Source organism: Ctenopharyngodon idella, chromosome 12 (assembly GCF_019924925.1).
Source record: "Ctenopharyngodon idella isolate HZGC_01 chromosome 12, HZGC01, whole genome shotgun sequence".
NCBI classification, from domain to species: Eukaryota; Metazoa; Chordata; class Actinopteri; order Cypriniformes; family Xenocyprididae; genus Ctenopharyngodon; species Ctenopharyngodon idella.
The window spans coordinates 2,232,808-2,247,500 of record NC_067231.1 but is presented as its reverse complement, the minus strand read 5'-3'; the positions used below and the strand labels follow the sequence as shown (position 1 = coordinate 2,247,500).

The following is a 14,693-nucleotide window of genomic DNA, read 5'->3' as shown; positions in this document are numbered from 1 at the left end:
AATAATCATAAATGTTTCTTAAGCAGCAAATCTTCATATTAGAATGATTTCTGAAGGATCATGTGACACTGAAGACTGGAGTAATGATGCTGAAAATTCAGCTTTGATCACAAGAATAAATTACATTTTTAAAATATATTCACATAGAAAACAGCTATTTTAAATTTGTAATAACATTTCACAATATTACCGTTTTTACTATATTTTTGGTCAAATAAATGCAGTTGCGGTGAGCAGAAGAGACTTCTTTCACACACACATGCACGTGCATATATATATATATATATATATATAAGTCCCATGGTCTATTAGAAAGTGTGATTTTAGATTTTTTTTTTAAATCACAGTTTACATTTAAAGGTTAAAAGGAGAAAGCTGGAGACGCTTGAAAGCAATGCACTGATAATTACTGAGTGCTGTGGAAGGCAGTGAAGGCTCTGTGTGTGTGTGTGTGTGTTTAAAATAGCAGACATCCTGGGGGTTTGTTTCCCAGACTGATTCAGCATTGTGTAGGTCTGTATTAGGTGTTCACTTTGAAATCGAAAAAGTCGTCTAACCCGGGACAAAGTATAGCCGTAACTTGAAATGCGCCTCCCATGTGTAATCATCAGCACGGCAGCAGCGTATCGAGCACCTCTTAGGGAAGGTGGATAGATTTAATTATACAGGATGTAGAATTTAAGCACGGTCTAGAGCTCTCCATCCCCCTCACTGAGCCCGTTTACAAATCAATACTGGGCTGATGAGTTCAGGGAAGAGCCCGGGATGAGAGTGCTGCTCGTGTGGAACAGTGTGAAGTGTTGCGTAAATACTGTGTCTGTTAGAACTCAGACTGAGAGGAGAACAAGAATTCAATTACCGTTTAATTGGTAATAAAAACGTTAATGGCCAATTTGGATCTTAAATCTTATTTCAATGACCATTTGTTCATACATTTCTCTTTATTCATTCAGTTTAATTGCTGTAATTATGGTTTATGTCTATATCAGGTAAATTGTTTTTTTTTTTTTGTTTTTTTTTTTCTGGTGATTTTTAAATTATAAAGGATTATTAGATTACATGCTTATATAGTGTGAGTATAGTGCAAAACTGGCAGATGATCAGCATTCTCCCCTAAAAGTGATTGAGCAGACCAAACCATAAGTCAAGGAGACTTTGAGGGATGGTAGTACTCACACCGTCTACAACGTCACCAAGGCTCACCCCAATCGGCCTGATGGTGGCGCTACAGCGGTCAAAAGTACGAAATGGTTCATAACTTCCAAACTGTGCATCTCAGACTCAAGTGTCTTATATCGTTGCAATCCTTGGGTCAAGACGAACACCTTGGTGAAGTTTGCAGGTTTTTTGAAACCTACTTTTGCAAACTAGGTTTTTCTCTCAACCTCGATAACTGTTAAAAAGCTTTAAAACATATATTTTCTTAGTAAATTGCCTGTTTTGGCTGTAGATGTCTCCATCTATGATCTAGGTGGTTATAGGCTTGATAAATAATACATAATACCTAATAATATGTATGTGCTTAAAGGCCTTAAAAGGGCTTGAACCCAGATAATTGCTGCTCGCAGCTTAATTTTTAAAGTCGAATGGAGAAGAGCAAGCGTTTTTGGTTCATTCCTATGGAAGTTGAGCCTCATGCTCGCACGCAAGTTAAGCGTGACGCTCCAGTTCCATAGGATTGAATTTAAATAAGTTCGGGTCACTTGCTCTGCTCCAGTGGACACGCAGCCTGACTGACTGACTGAGCGTGTCCTCCATCAGGTTAAGTCATTGTTTACCATGTCTAAAGAGTAATGTTTTCGTAATATCCTTTCAATGTTTAAGGGTACTGTACACCCCAATGACTGGCATCAGCTGTGGTTAATGCATTGATCTCTATAAAGTGAAGCATCAGCTTACCCCAGCGACAGCATTTACCCCTTACATCACTGGATCTGCTTGCAGTTCCAGATAGCTCCGCCCTCAAGTCATAGCATGTGACAGGAAGAGACGATGAGACGTTTTGAGAGGGAGGGGGGGTTAATGTTTTTGATTAAAGATTACAAGGGCACATGAATTTATGAAAATAATGAAGTGCACAGATAAATTATTTATAATAAATACTACAATATTCCATAAAAAAATAAGAATTGTCAATTTTGGTTCATGGCGGCTTTAATTATGATTGTCCTTTTGAAGAAAAAACAGGTCGATATAGGTGATCATCTCTGCTGTAAATGCTTGAGCCCATAATCTCAAGACATTTCTGGTATTTCTGCTGTAATTATGACAAAGTTGCTTGTTTTCAAAATGTTTTTTTTTATTAAGAGTATTGCTATATTAAATTAATGAACAACAATTTGTTTTGTAATTCGAGAAGTTTTAAGAACTGGATGTTCTTTGATTAAAAAAATGTAATTTAAGTTTGTGTTTGTAAGGATTTTAATTTAGATTAACAATTAGATTCTTTTTAAAAATATATTAATATATACTAGATGCTATCACTGGGTTTTTATTAGAGATGCACCAATGTACCGGCCGCCGATATTTGATTAATTTACAACCATCGGCATATTGACTATATCATGAAAACCGATGTATTTAAGAATACAGTGAAGAATATGGTGTTATTTCACATTTATTTACTTTATTTTTATACCTGAAAACTACTGTTAAACCTACCTAAAAAAGCACCGTTTTTCATATGAATCTTTGTACTGTTGTATTTATGTATTTATGGTGGCCTGCTGAATGTTAAACGGATCCAATCCAAATTATTTGATGATGCAACACTAAACTAGCCAGTATAACTTAATGCATGCTTTTTTGAACTTTGCTCATTTGAAACATGATGAAAACCATTTATTTTAATGACGAAACTTTAAATAAGAGAGCAAGTGACAAATATCGGTATCGGCCAATAATTGTTCAAATTGGTATCGTATCGGCCCAAAAAATCATGTTGGTGCATCCCTAGTTTTTATGTTTTGATAATGCATCCTTTATGATTGGCTTTATGATGGAAATATTTGATTGAGCATGTTTCCACTTTGCTCAAAGACACAATGTGCCTCAATATGGTTGTATGGACGGTAGTGCAGTGTTGAAATATTTCTGCTGGCAACCCAGAGGTCCAAGATTCAAAAAGAACTGAAAATACTAGAGCGTCAGACTCACTCAAACACACACACACACACCGCAGTGAGTCTGTGAAGGCTGTCATTCATGTCACTGTTCTGGCTTCAAACAGAAAGCTTCAGTGTGAGAGGAAGCACAGAGTGAGCGGCTCAACTGTGTGTGTGTGTGTGTGTGTGTGTGCGTGTGTGTGCGCGGCTGCATTAAACAGCGCATTTTGTTGTTTTATTTATGTGTTAAGATGAGGATAGAAAGGATCTCCACCTGAGGGCAGGCTAATTAATGAGTTTTTCTCCATTTTGCAACATAGAAATGGGGTTTTGAAGAGGATTAAATGTTCCTTCAGCTGCAGAAAGATAATTGGGATTTAGCTGTAGCTTCGTAATTGGACCACATTAGAACAATGAACTAAAAGTACTTCAGAGTGGCTGTGAATTTAATACAAACACACTCGGTGTGCTAGATGAGATGTGACCAAAGAAGTCTTAAACAACTTTGTTTTATAGATGATGATGATTATAGAAGTTGTGGTTCGGAGAATTTTGGACCTTTTTTTTTTTTTTTGAAAATAACAATCCAGTGTTATTTTAGTATTTAATAATACCATTGTAGTTTTTTATTAAAGTCATCATAAAATCAAAATTGACCCTATTTACTTTGCTAGTGCATATTACTAGTATTGTGGTGAACAATTAATCAAGAAAAAAATTGTTTGTCGTGGTAATCTTTAATCAAAATCTGAAAAGTTACTTCCGGTCTGGAATGGCGTTCCTTCTCTGATGACGTCAGTTTGACGGCATGGGTTGAAAATGCTTAAACCACTCCCCTCCAACTGTCAGTCTGATATGAGCGAGAGACGGAGAGGAGGAGCGCAAAAGTAAAACCCTGCCCTCTATTCAATATTCTGTTTCACTTGGAAATATGTCACAACACTGGAGAAAACTTTAATGTTTATTCATATTTTAAATAACTAAAATCACGTGGTATTTTTGCTTATAAGTTCATAAAACATGCACAGATCATAGAAAATGTCACATCCTTACTTACAGTGGATGCTTCCAAATAAAATGAGTCCAAAATCAACATAATCCCTTGCGTCGATCACGAGATATTCCTCATGGAAGAGCGATTTTAAAAATGCCCATTAGGGGGCGTCAAGGGCTAAACAAAAAGGCTACCTTGGTTCCAAATGCTGTAACTTTTGATTTCTTTATGCTATCACCACAAAATTGATCCAGATACAGCTCACATGTAGGGGAACTTCACCAAAAAAGAATTGAATAGATGCAGAAGCTATTTCAGCTATGCACCGGTATGGCGGTATTTGAAAAATACGGTCTCGAAATTGGAACCGGTTTACTGGATGAACCGGTTTACCACCCAGCACTACTAAAAAGGCAGTGATGTAGAAGTAGGCATTGATCTTCTTCTGCAGAGGCGGTCTTTTCACACTATGACGTCATACTTAGACAAAATCCGAAACGTTTTTAGACTAATGAAGAAATTTAGAGTTCTGAAACTTGCAGGACATTTTTATATTACAGTGACCTCTTTGACCTATTTTATTTCTCAATTCATGACCACTATAACTGGTGAAAGCACAAGGTTCAGCTTTATCTCTGAAGTTCAGCGTGCATCAATGCTCGGTTCCTGAGCTTGCCTGTTTGTCTTCTAGTTGTGTTTTCTGTTATCAGTCAGTCAATAGGCCTCCGAGCCCCTGTGCAATCATCGCCAGTAATTAGCCATTAACTGAACAGGTATGTTCGTCTATGTGTCTAGACACTCCAGAAAGAACATTATTATGCTGTCTTGTTCTTATTCAAAGCACTTCCTTCGGGGGGAAAGAGGTGCACAAGAAAATGAAATAATTACCCCCTTCCAAAAAGAAAATAAATAGCACACCTTTTAGAGGTGTCAGAACCTTAGCGTTTAATTGACCTGAAATGCGCAGCTCAGTTGGGTTCATTTATAGTGGCAGAGAATAGATTGTCATTATAGAAGAAGTCATAGATTAACCTGCGTGTTTCACCCCTGATGCTAATAACAGCTTTGCCCTCAAAGGGAACAAAACAGATGTCAAATGGAGCAGCAGGAAATTGAGGTTTTCCACAAGACATAATAATAATAATAATAACAATAATCGCAAAGTGCCGCTTTGGCTGCTAAGGTGTAATATAGGTGTAATTTCTAGAGACAGATAGTTTTCCATTAGCTTGTTCGAATGCTTTACCTTTTTATATAGGTATTTTTGTTTTTAATAAATATATTTTCTTTGTCCTGTCCTAACAGAAGTGTGTTTGGTTTGTTTTACATTGTTACAGTGTTTCCTTGTGATTCTGTCTGAGTTTGTGCGAGTGAGTCATTATCTGCTTTACTTATGTGTGTGAGTGTGTGTGTGTGTGTGAAGTAAAATATCACCACTCTGAGTAAGACACAGTGCTGATATCTTCCTTTAGGTCCTGATATCATTACCAGGACAAGTCTTTGATCATGATTTGGCCAAAAGCGTTGGACAGCATAGACAAAATTCACGATTTTGAGCTTGCTCTTTTCTGCTTGAGGGTTTTGTGCCACACTTTTAATCATGAATAATGAAAAAGTCTTCTGATGCAAACTGGAGTTTGGAAGATTTGCATACTGTATCAAATGCGTTTTAAGCTAATTTTATTTTCAAAGCACAAAATAAAAGCAGAAAACATAATTCAACTATCTGTGTGCCTCATGTTATAGTAGTAACACACGGTAGAATGCATGCTCTTTTTTGTTGTATATTGCACAGTATTCTAGTAGTAAACATAACTTCATAAATGTTTATTGTTGCATATTGTTTCATATACTATTTACTACGGTGCAGCAGTATGTTAGTATTCCAGTCTGAACACAGCCTGTTCTGTCACATTTACAAATCAGAAATGATCATCTGAAGTGATTCATCACAATATCCAAATTGAAATTGAATAGCAGAAAGTTCAAAAGGAATGAAAAATAGATCTCACACTCACAGTTCTTTAGTATTCTGTTGCAGATGATAATGCTTTTTTTCCCCCTCACGTCTTTTCCTCTCATCTAATATTCAGCCTGTCTCTTTGAAGAAGAGTTTGCACTTCCCTGTCCAACAAAAGCTTCATAATGCTGCATTTTCTCCTCTCTGATCACTGAGCTGCTCTTCCCCATTATGAACAAAGAGCTTGTTTTTGCTTATCATGGGGATGATTCTGACATTATTAGGACACATTTGTGAGCAAAAACTATCCCCTGTGGAAAATCCAATTTAACCCTGTAAAGCGTGATGGATTAAATAATATTCAGAACAATCTTTTTTCCTTTTCTTTTCTTTTTCTTTTTTTAAATGGAACAGTTTATTGAACCCTCGAAATTTGCATGTGTGTTTTGTTTTGCATCATATTTCATACATCAGGCTCATATAGTGAGAATATGGAGGAAAAACACCTCAGTTTTCTTCAGAGGCCCAAACTGAGCAAAAATATGCAATTTGGTGCAGATGCTGATATTTATATGGACAAACAGTAAGACATTCTGATGCTTGTAATGTAAATCAATGAGGTCTTTATAACTGTATAGCAGATACTTGCATAATATGCATATAAATAAGTCATTACTCAATATCTGCCAATAATATGACTTATTAAAGGTTTAAAATGAAAATTACCCCAAGCTTTACTCACCCTCAAGCCATCCTAGGTGTATATGACTTTCTTTTTAAATAAAGAACACATTCAAAGATATTTTAATAAATATCCTGACGCATCCGAGCTTTATAATGGCAGTGAACGATACCAAATGAGTATGAGCTGAAGAAAGTGTCTCCATCCACATCCATCCATCATAAACGTACTCCGCACGGCTCCGGCCTTCTGAAGCGAAGCGATGCGTTTGTGTACAAAAATATCCATATTTAAACAAGTTATGAAGTAAAATATATAGCTTCCGCCAGACCGCGGAAGTGTAAACCTTTTCTGTAAATTGAATAGATATTGCAACTGTAATTCTGATCCAGATTACTTGAACAACTGGGCCCTGATGATCATATTTGATACTCATGATTATTATAAAACATAATGTATGGATAATCAAGTAAACCGAAGTTGCTTCAGTCCAGTAAGTGTTCATCTTGAAATATTACTAACATTTATCAAAGTTATTATGTTTCACACTAAAAGGCCTTTTACATAAAAACGTCTAAACTATCAATCAGACGACCGAAGACATGTAGTAGATTGTGTGCAACAGGTTTTTCAGCAAATTTTTGATCATGTTAGAAGTTCTAGAAACATGCGTGTCAAATATATGATACAGTAGGCTTTATAGGGTTAAACTAGCTGTGTTTTGAAACGTAATAGCTAGAACATCTTGGACCAGCAACAAACCAGCTAGAGGTCAAGCTGGATTTGGAGCACGGTGATCAGTTTGAGCAGCTACCCTGTTCCAAAAACTAGGAGAACATCAAAATTTGTGACAGTTGTTTGACGAAAGCTTTTCAATATCTTAGTTTCAAGACATGACAGGAAACAAAATAGACACACTCTTAAAAATAAATGTTGTTTGGCATTGATGGTTTCATGAATAACCTTTAACATCCATGGAACCTTTCCATTCCTTAAAAGCTTCTTTAGATTTTTTTTTTAAATGTTTATTGCTGCCAAAAGAACTCCTTTATTTTTAAGAGCATACTTGTTGAATTTTGTACTTGAGTATTGGTGTGTAAGAGTGAAATCGTTTCTGTTTGCTGACAGCAGTTAATGGTGTCTCTCACTGTTTTTGTCCTCAGGTCATGCTGGCGGCCTCCTATTGGTCCCTGCTGGCTCCTGCTATTGAGATGGCAGAGGAATCTGGGAAATATGGGGACTTTGCGTTCCTCCCTGTTGCCGTGGGTTTTACACTTGGAGCTCTGTTTGTTTACATTGCAGACCTGATGATGCCTGTTCTGGTGAGTTGTATTTGCAGACCACATCTCCAGTATGATCTGTTCCAATATACAGTAGAAACAATGATATTACTACTATTAAAAGGTCTTGAAGTGTGATTAGTTTCTGCAAATCTGTGAATCATTTACAAACACCTATTTTATAATTATAATTTTTATAAAAAATATATATTGCTTATTACTAACATATATAAATTTGATTTAATTCTTACATGAACTTGTTTAGTGTAAAACTGTTTTGGCAGATTTGAATTTTTAGCTGCATTTTAACCTATATTGCAACTTTTGTTAGGATTTATTTATTTATTTTTTTAATAACATATATCACCCTAATCAGTATTTGTACAGTAACTCATAACATAAATGTGGTATTTAAAGCTTTAGTATGGACTGTTGAGAATGATGAGCAGGTTGTTGTGAAGCTGCACAGCATTTAAATGATTAGTTCACTTTAGAATTAAAATGTCCTGATAATTTACTCACCCCCATGACATCCAAGATGTTCATGTCTTTCTTTCTTCAGTCAAAAAGAAATGAAGGTTTTTGAGGAAAACATTCCAGGATTTTTCTCCATATAGTGGACTTCACTGGGGTTCAACGGGTTGAAGGTCCAAATGTCATTTTCAGAGCAGCTTCAAAGAGCTCTACATGATCCCAGACGAGGAATAAGGGTCTTATCGACATTTGGACCTTCAACCCGTTGAACCCCAGTGTAGTCCACTATATGGAGAAAAATCCTGGAATGTTTTCCTCAAAAACCTTCATTTCTTTTCCACTGAAGAAAGAAAGACAAACATCTTGGATGACATGGGGGTGAGTAAATTTTAATTCTGAAGTGAACTAATCCTTTAAGAATCTGATCACTTATTTTTATACAGTATACTTATATATATATATATATATATATCACACTCACACACTCTCTCATTGCCTCTCTTCTGTCCTTCATACTGCTGGATATTGATTCTGACGGCTAAACACAATATATTGTTCATTTTACATCAGATTGACTGCCCCACTCGTATGCTTTAGTTGTGGCTTGTAAAAATATAATGCGGTTGGTATAACATAAGCAGCTTTCTTTATTAATGTGTAGATGTCATCTAAACTCTCTTGGCTCACAGGTTAACAGCTTGTAGCTATCACACTAGCATATAATATTCCATTATTAATAAATGCGTGAACCCATTAGCCCCTGCTGTTGTGTGAGACATGAGGATGAGAACTAGCTAAGGTTTTTTCATTTCTTTTTCATTAAGCATGTGTGAATAACTAATAGTAGCAAGCTTGTCGGGTGGCCCTAACCTTAAAACCTACAGTGATAGTGTACACACACACACACACACACACACACACACACACACACACACTGGGTTTCCATAGTTGTAAAGGTTTATATACTGGATATTAAAATATCCAAAAACCACTAGAACAATGTTATATATTTTGTTGACTTTTGTACTTACATCATCCCAAATGTTTCCAACAATGTTTAAATCCAGTGAAATAAGCAATTTTAACCAGGACACGGAGCATTATAACAACTTTCAACACTCAAATGTATCTAATATGATAAACAGCACTGCTTTACCCCACATACGCTTGACCGGACGAAGCAGAAGCGGCGACTGCGGCATAATAAAAGTCCTGCTGCTCTCGAGGCGTGTGTCGCACTAATTTCTAATTAGCAATCGCTCTAGCGGCCTCGTCTCCGCTTGCACAGCACTCGCCCTGCTCTGCTTCATACTACAGTAACATTAACTAGAAGATAAAGTTTGTAAAATAAACTTTGATGTTGGCTTGGGAAAGCCTTGATGGGCAGCCTGAGGTAAAGAGTCAACGCACATGTCTGTTCAGTGGTCTTGAGCTGGCCACGCCACAAAGAAAGAAAGAAAAAGTATTTTTGTATTTCTATTTGTTATTTTCTGATTAGTCAAATATAGTATAACCTTAATTAACCTACCAATAAATAATAACTGTAATTTATGTTTTTAATATTTCAAGGTTTATTTAAACATTTTGTCATAATAATAATAATAATAGTAATAAAAAAAATCCCAACATGGAAAATAATGTGCAAAAATTAAAACGGTAATATATCAGTAATACAAATTACATGCTGTTTTCACTGTCACTGTTTGGGACAGCAGCATTTGCTTACATGTGAGTTTTGAAATGTTTTCTTCATTCGGAAGATTAAAGTAGGCTATCTGCTTCAATACATATCTATGAAGGAACAGTTCAACTCACGGCCGCTTTTAAAGGGATAGTTCACCCAAAAACGAAAATTTAATGTTTATCTGCTTACCCCCAGGGCATCCAAGATGTAGGTGACTTTGTTTATTCAGTAGAACACAAATGATGATTTTTAACTCCAACCGTTGCCGTCTGTCAGTTGTATAATGCATGTCAGTGGCAACACAATCTATAAGAGTCAAAAAAACATGCACAGACAAATCCAAATTAAACCCTGCGGCTCGTGACGACACATTGATGTCCTAAGACACGAAACGATCCGTTTGTGCGAGAAACCGAACAGTATTTATATCACTTCCGTCATCAGAGCGCGTTCAGACCTCACCAACCGGTTGCGCTCAAGGCAGTTGGATATAGTGGTGTTTTAGAGGTGAAAAATGATATAAATACTGTTCTGTTTCTCGCACAAACCGATCGTTTCGTGTCTTAGGACATCAATGTGTCGTCACGAGCCGCAGGGTTTAATTTGGATTTGTCTGTGCATGATTTTTTTACTCTTATAGATGGAGTTACCATTGACATGCATTATACGACTGACAGACCGCAACGGTTGGAGTTAAAAATCATCATTTGTGTTCTACTGAAGAACCAAAGTCACCTACATCTTGGATGCACTGGGGGTAAGCAGATAAACATTAAATTTTCATTTTTGGGTGAACTATCCCTTTAAGAGGGGTTCAACTCATGGCCACTTTAAGAGGTGCGGCTTGCGAGTAGCATCATGCGATCAACTAACCTGTTCAATAAACTGTGTAAAACATCACCTGATTAATACTGAGATTCTAGATGGCATAAACAAACATAATTAGTAAGGTGCAGGGCCTCCTTTTACAGCCAGTACAGCACCAATTTGTCTTGGGAAAGACAGACACAAGTCCTTCACAGAGGGATTTTGAGCCATTCCTCTTCCAGAACAGTGGCCATGATGCTGGTGGAGAAAAACGTTTTCTGACTTGCTCCTCCAAAACACCCCAAAGTGGCTCAAAAATATTCAGATCTGGTGACTGAGCAGGCCATGGGAGATGTTCAACTTCACTTTCATGTTGATCAAACCATTCTGTCACCAGTCTTGCTGATGCACGGCACCCCCTTCAGGGTACAATAGTTGAACCATTAGGTGCACATGGTCTTGAGTGGCTGAAAGACGACCTAAATTTTGGTCTTTCCTTCACACAAAGACATTGAACATTATCAAGTCATATGGATCATTTTTACGATACTTTTATGGAGCTTTTACATCATTTTTGAAGCTTGAAATCCTGACACACTTTTCATTTCGGGGTGAACTGTTCCTTTAAACTGTGCTCTTAGCACATAGACAATGCTGGTAGAATGTAGTGACATTGCAATCAGTTTGAAATACATGCGCACGGTCTCTGGTCAAACCCCCTCCTCGTGTTTGGACAGCTGTTGTAGTCACTTTTACTGGCACTGTTGGCAAACAGTTCGACCGAAAGAGCGTGAGATGCCAACCCAGCAACCCCCAGCGAAGTAATTACCATGGCTTCGGTCCAAAGACGCCGTATCACACGCCGTTCATCCTCTCATGACACACAACGCCATTTCCTGCGTTCTCTATTGTTGCCCTGCTCCACGTCCCCAGGTTGAGTGACTAAACACCTGTCAGGCTCTGCTGTAACTACAGGCCAAGCTGTTGCAGGATTGAGTGTCTGGACTTTGTTACACATAGACAAATCATGCTACTTTGTTACTCTGATTAGTTGCCCATTTACGATGGACAAAGTTGGCAGTTTGCACTTGGGATGTTTTATGGGTGAAATGGTGTAATGGTTTTGTTCTGAGAGCAGCACTAGCTGTAATCTGTGGTGGAACAATGTGAACATCAAACCATCGTCAAAAACTCTTGGGTCTTTTGAGTACTTGTTTACTGAGGTTAAGAGAAAGTAGAAAACCATCTGTGTGTTGCTGTCTTTTATGTCTGTATTGGCTGTTGCATTCTGGGGATTCAGTAAAGCGTTTTGTTGGGCTTGTGGAATGCCAGTAACCTGGATGTGATCTGTTCCAAGTGCTGAGCTCATTGACTTCAATTCACTGAAGCCTTTTTAATATCACACAGTGTTGATTTGATTTCATCTTCTTCCTTCTCTACATTTCATTTTCTCTCTCCTTCTCTTTCCTTTTCCCTCTTCCTTCCTTCCTTCCTTCCTTCCTTCACCATATTATTATTATTCCCTTTTCTCTTCCTGTTCATTTCCATCCATCCATCCTTTCTTTCTTTCTTTCTTTCTTTCTTTCTTTCTTTCTTTCTTTCTTTCTTTCTTTCTTTCTTTCTTTCTTTCTTTCTTTCTTTCTTTCTTTCTTTCTTTCTTTCTTTCTTTCTTTCTTTCCTTTTCCTGTTAATTTCCTTCCTTCTTTACTTCATGTTTGTGGTTCTCTCCCTGTTCCCTTCCTTCATCCATCCATCCATCCATCCATCCATCCATTGTGTCCCCTTCTTCCTTTTCCTGTTAATTTCCTTCCTTCTTTACTTCATGTTTGTGGTTCTCTCCCTGTTCCCTTCCTTCATCCATCCATCCATCCATCCATCCATCCATCCATTGTGTCCCCTTCTTCCTCTTCCTGTTAATTTCCTTCCTTCTTCATCTTTGTGATTCTCTCCCTGTTTCCATCCATCCATCCATCCATCCATCCATCCATCCATCCATCCATCCATCCATCCATCCATCCATCCATCCATCCATCCATCCATCCATCCATCTTCCCTTTAACCTCTTCCTGTTAATTTCCTCCCCCTCATTTTTTTCATTTTCTTCTCTTTCTCCTTCCTTCCTTCCATCCTCTTCATTGTCACAGTCTTATTCTTCTTCTATTTTACCTTTTCCCTCCCCTTCTTTGCTTTCTTCTTTCTTCATTCCTTTCTTCCTGTTTTTTTTCCATGTTGATTTGATCCTAGCTACAGTCAAAAGGTGAAGTTTGAATGATAAGTGGCAGGTCTGGGTATCAACTGAAGGAATGACACATGCTATATCTCATTACCCCATGTGTTAACCTGCCCTTATCTTTCCTCATTAGCGTCTCAAAGGCTATTTTCTCTAGTCTGCCCCACGGGTCCCATAATAATGCAAATTACTGTATTATTTTTTCGCTTCATTTGCTGCCGGCATGCTGGGTGGATGCTGGTCACTTGTTCAGTTTCTGCATTTTATAGCTGTCAGAGCTACACTCCACTTTTAATGGCTCTCCCGAAATACTCACTGCTTGTTTGATTTCTCTCTTTGCCATATGATGGATGGTTGCCATATATTTTTGTATAAATTGTATAAAATAAATATATATATAAAACAAAGACTACAAGCAAAACTCAAACTTGTTTACAGAGAGAACTGTTCTTTTTGTTGTTGTTAATATGCATCCCAATGTATGTGACCGGAATGAATTAGCCTGTTTGTAGTGTCTGCTATTTCACTCCTGCTCACAGATGTGCAATTAAAATGCTTTCATCTGACTGCATCAAAGAGAGAGCAGGCTGGAGAACACAACATCCTCAAATGGCAACCCTTGAGTCTTCATCTTTATAGTCTGCATAACTTTACAGCTCGCAGACACTTGATCTCAATGCTCATACATATTCTTTCTATAATGGGGCCCTATGATTTCCGTGACAGGGACCCATGAAAACGTGGACAGAATCGCAGAATCCAGTCATGAAAATGGAATTTACTGTATAACGCGGAATGTCACGGAATCCTGAAATCTCCAGAGCTACTCTGAGAGTCTGCTTCTATTTCATTTGATTAAAAACTATTGTCGATTTCATAGGGCCCAAAAATGTAATTTTGTTAAACTTAAAATAATGTGCTATTTGACATGCTATTCACATGCCTTTTGATTTCTAAAAATTAACTTAACCATTAAAATGGAATGCAGAAAAATTAAAAAAAGAATTTGGGGAAAAATAAAACGGAATAAACAGAAACGGAAAAATAATAAAACCGATTTCATAGGGCCCTACCGTAATGACTTTGAGTGGTGACTACAGATTGCGTTTCTCTCCTTTAGACATTGATCCGTCTCCGGTTAGGATCTTTGTGTGAGATGGAGAATCATTTGTTTCAGTCCATATCTTGGTGTCTTCGGTGTTGCGATATCTTTATCTGACCCTGTCTGGCATCTGTCTAGCTCAATAACACACAGTAGCAACCAGACACTGGTTAGAAGAGACGTAAGCAGGGCTTTCAGTGCTTGGGCTATTTCCCACTGCTGCACCTATTAGGTCACATACTAATCAGGGTTTTTCATACATTATTAAAATGATAAGCCTTGAGAGGTCATATGTTACAGTCAAAGCTGTCTTAACCACAATATGGAAAAAAAACAAAACAAAAAAACATTGGTTTTCAAAAATAATTAAATGTAT

General features: G+C 37.3%; 1 protein-coding gene across 4 annotated transcripts in view; it reads left to right on the top strand.

Annotated features, from left to right (window-relative positions):
* LOC127523498 (zinc transporter ZIP11-like) overlaps nt 1-14,693 on the top strand; it is a 136,215-nt gene that overhangs the window by 6,689 nt on the left and 114,833 nt on the right. For all 4 annotated transcript variants that reach the window (XM_051914252.1, XM_051914253.1, XM_051914254.1 and 1 more), the window contains exon 4: nt 7,904-8,062. In XM_051914252.1, the coding sequence (XP_051770212.1) occupies nt 7,904-8,062 (159 nt within the window). The remainder of the gene's footprint in view (nt 1-7,903; nt 8,063-14,693) is intronic.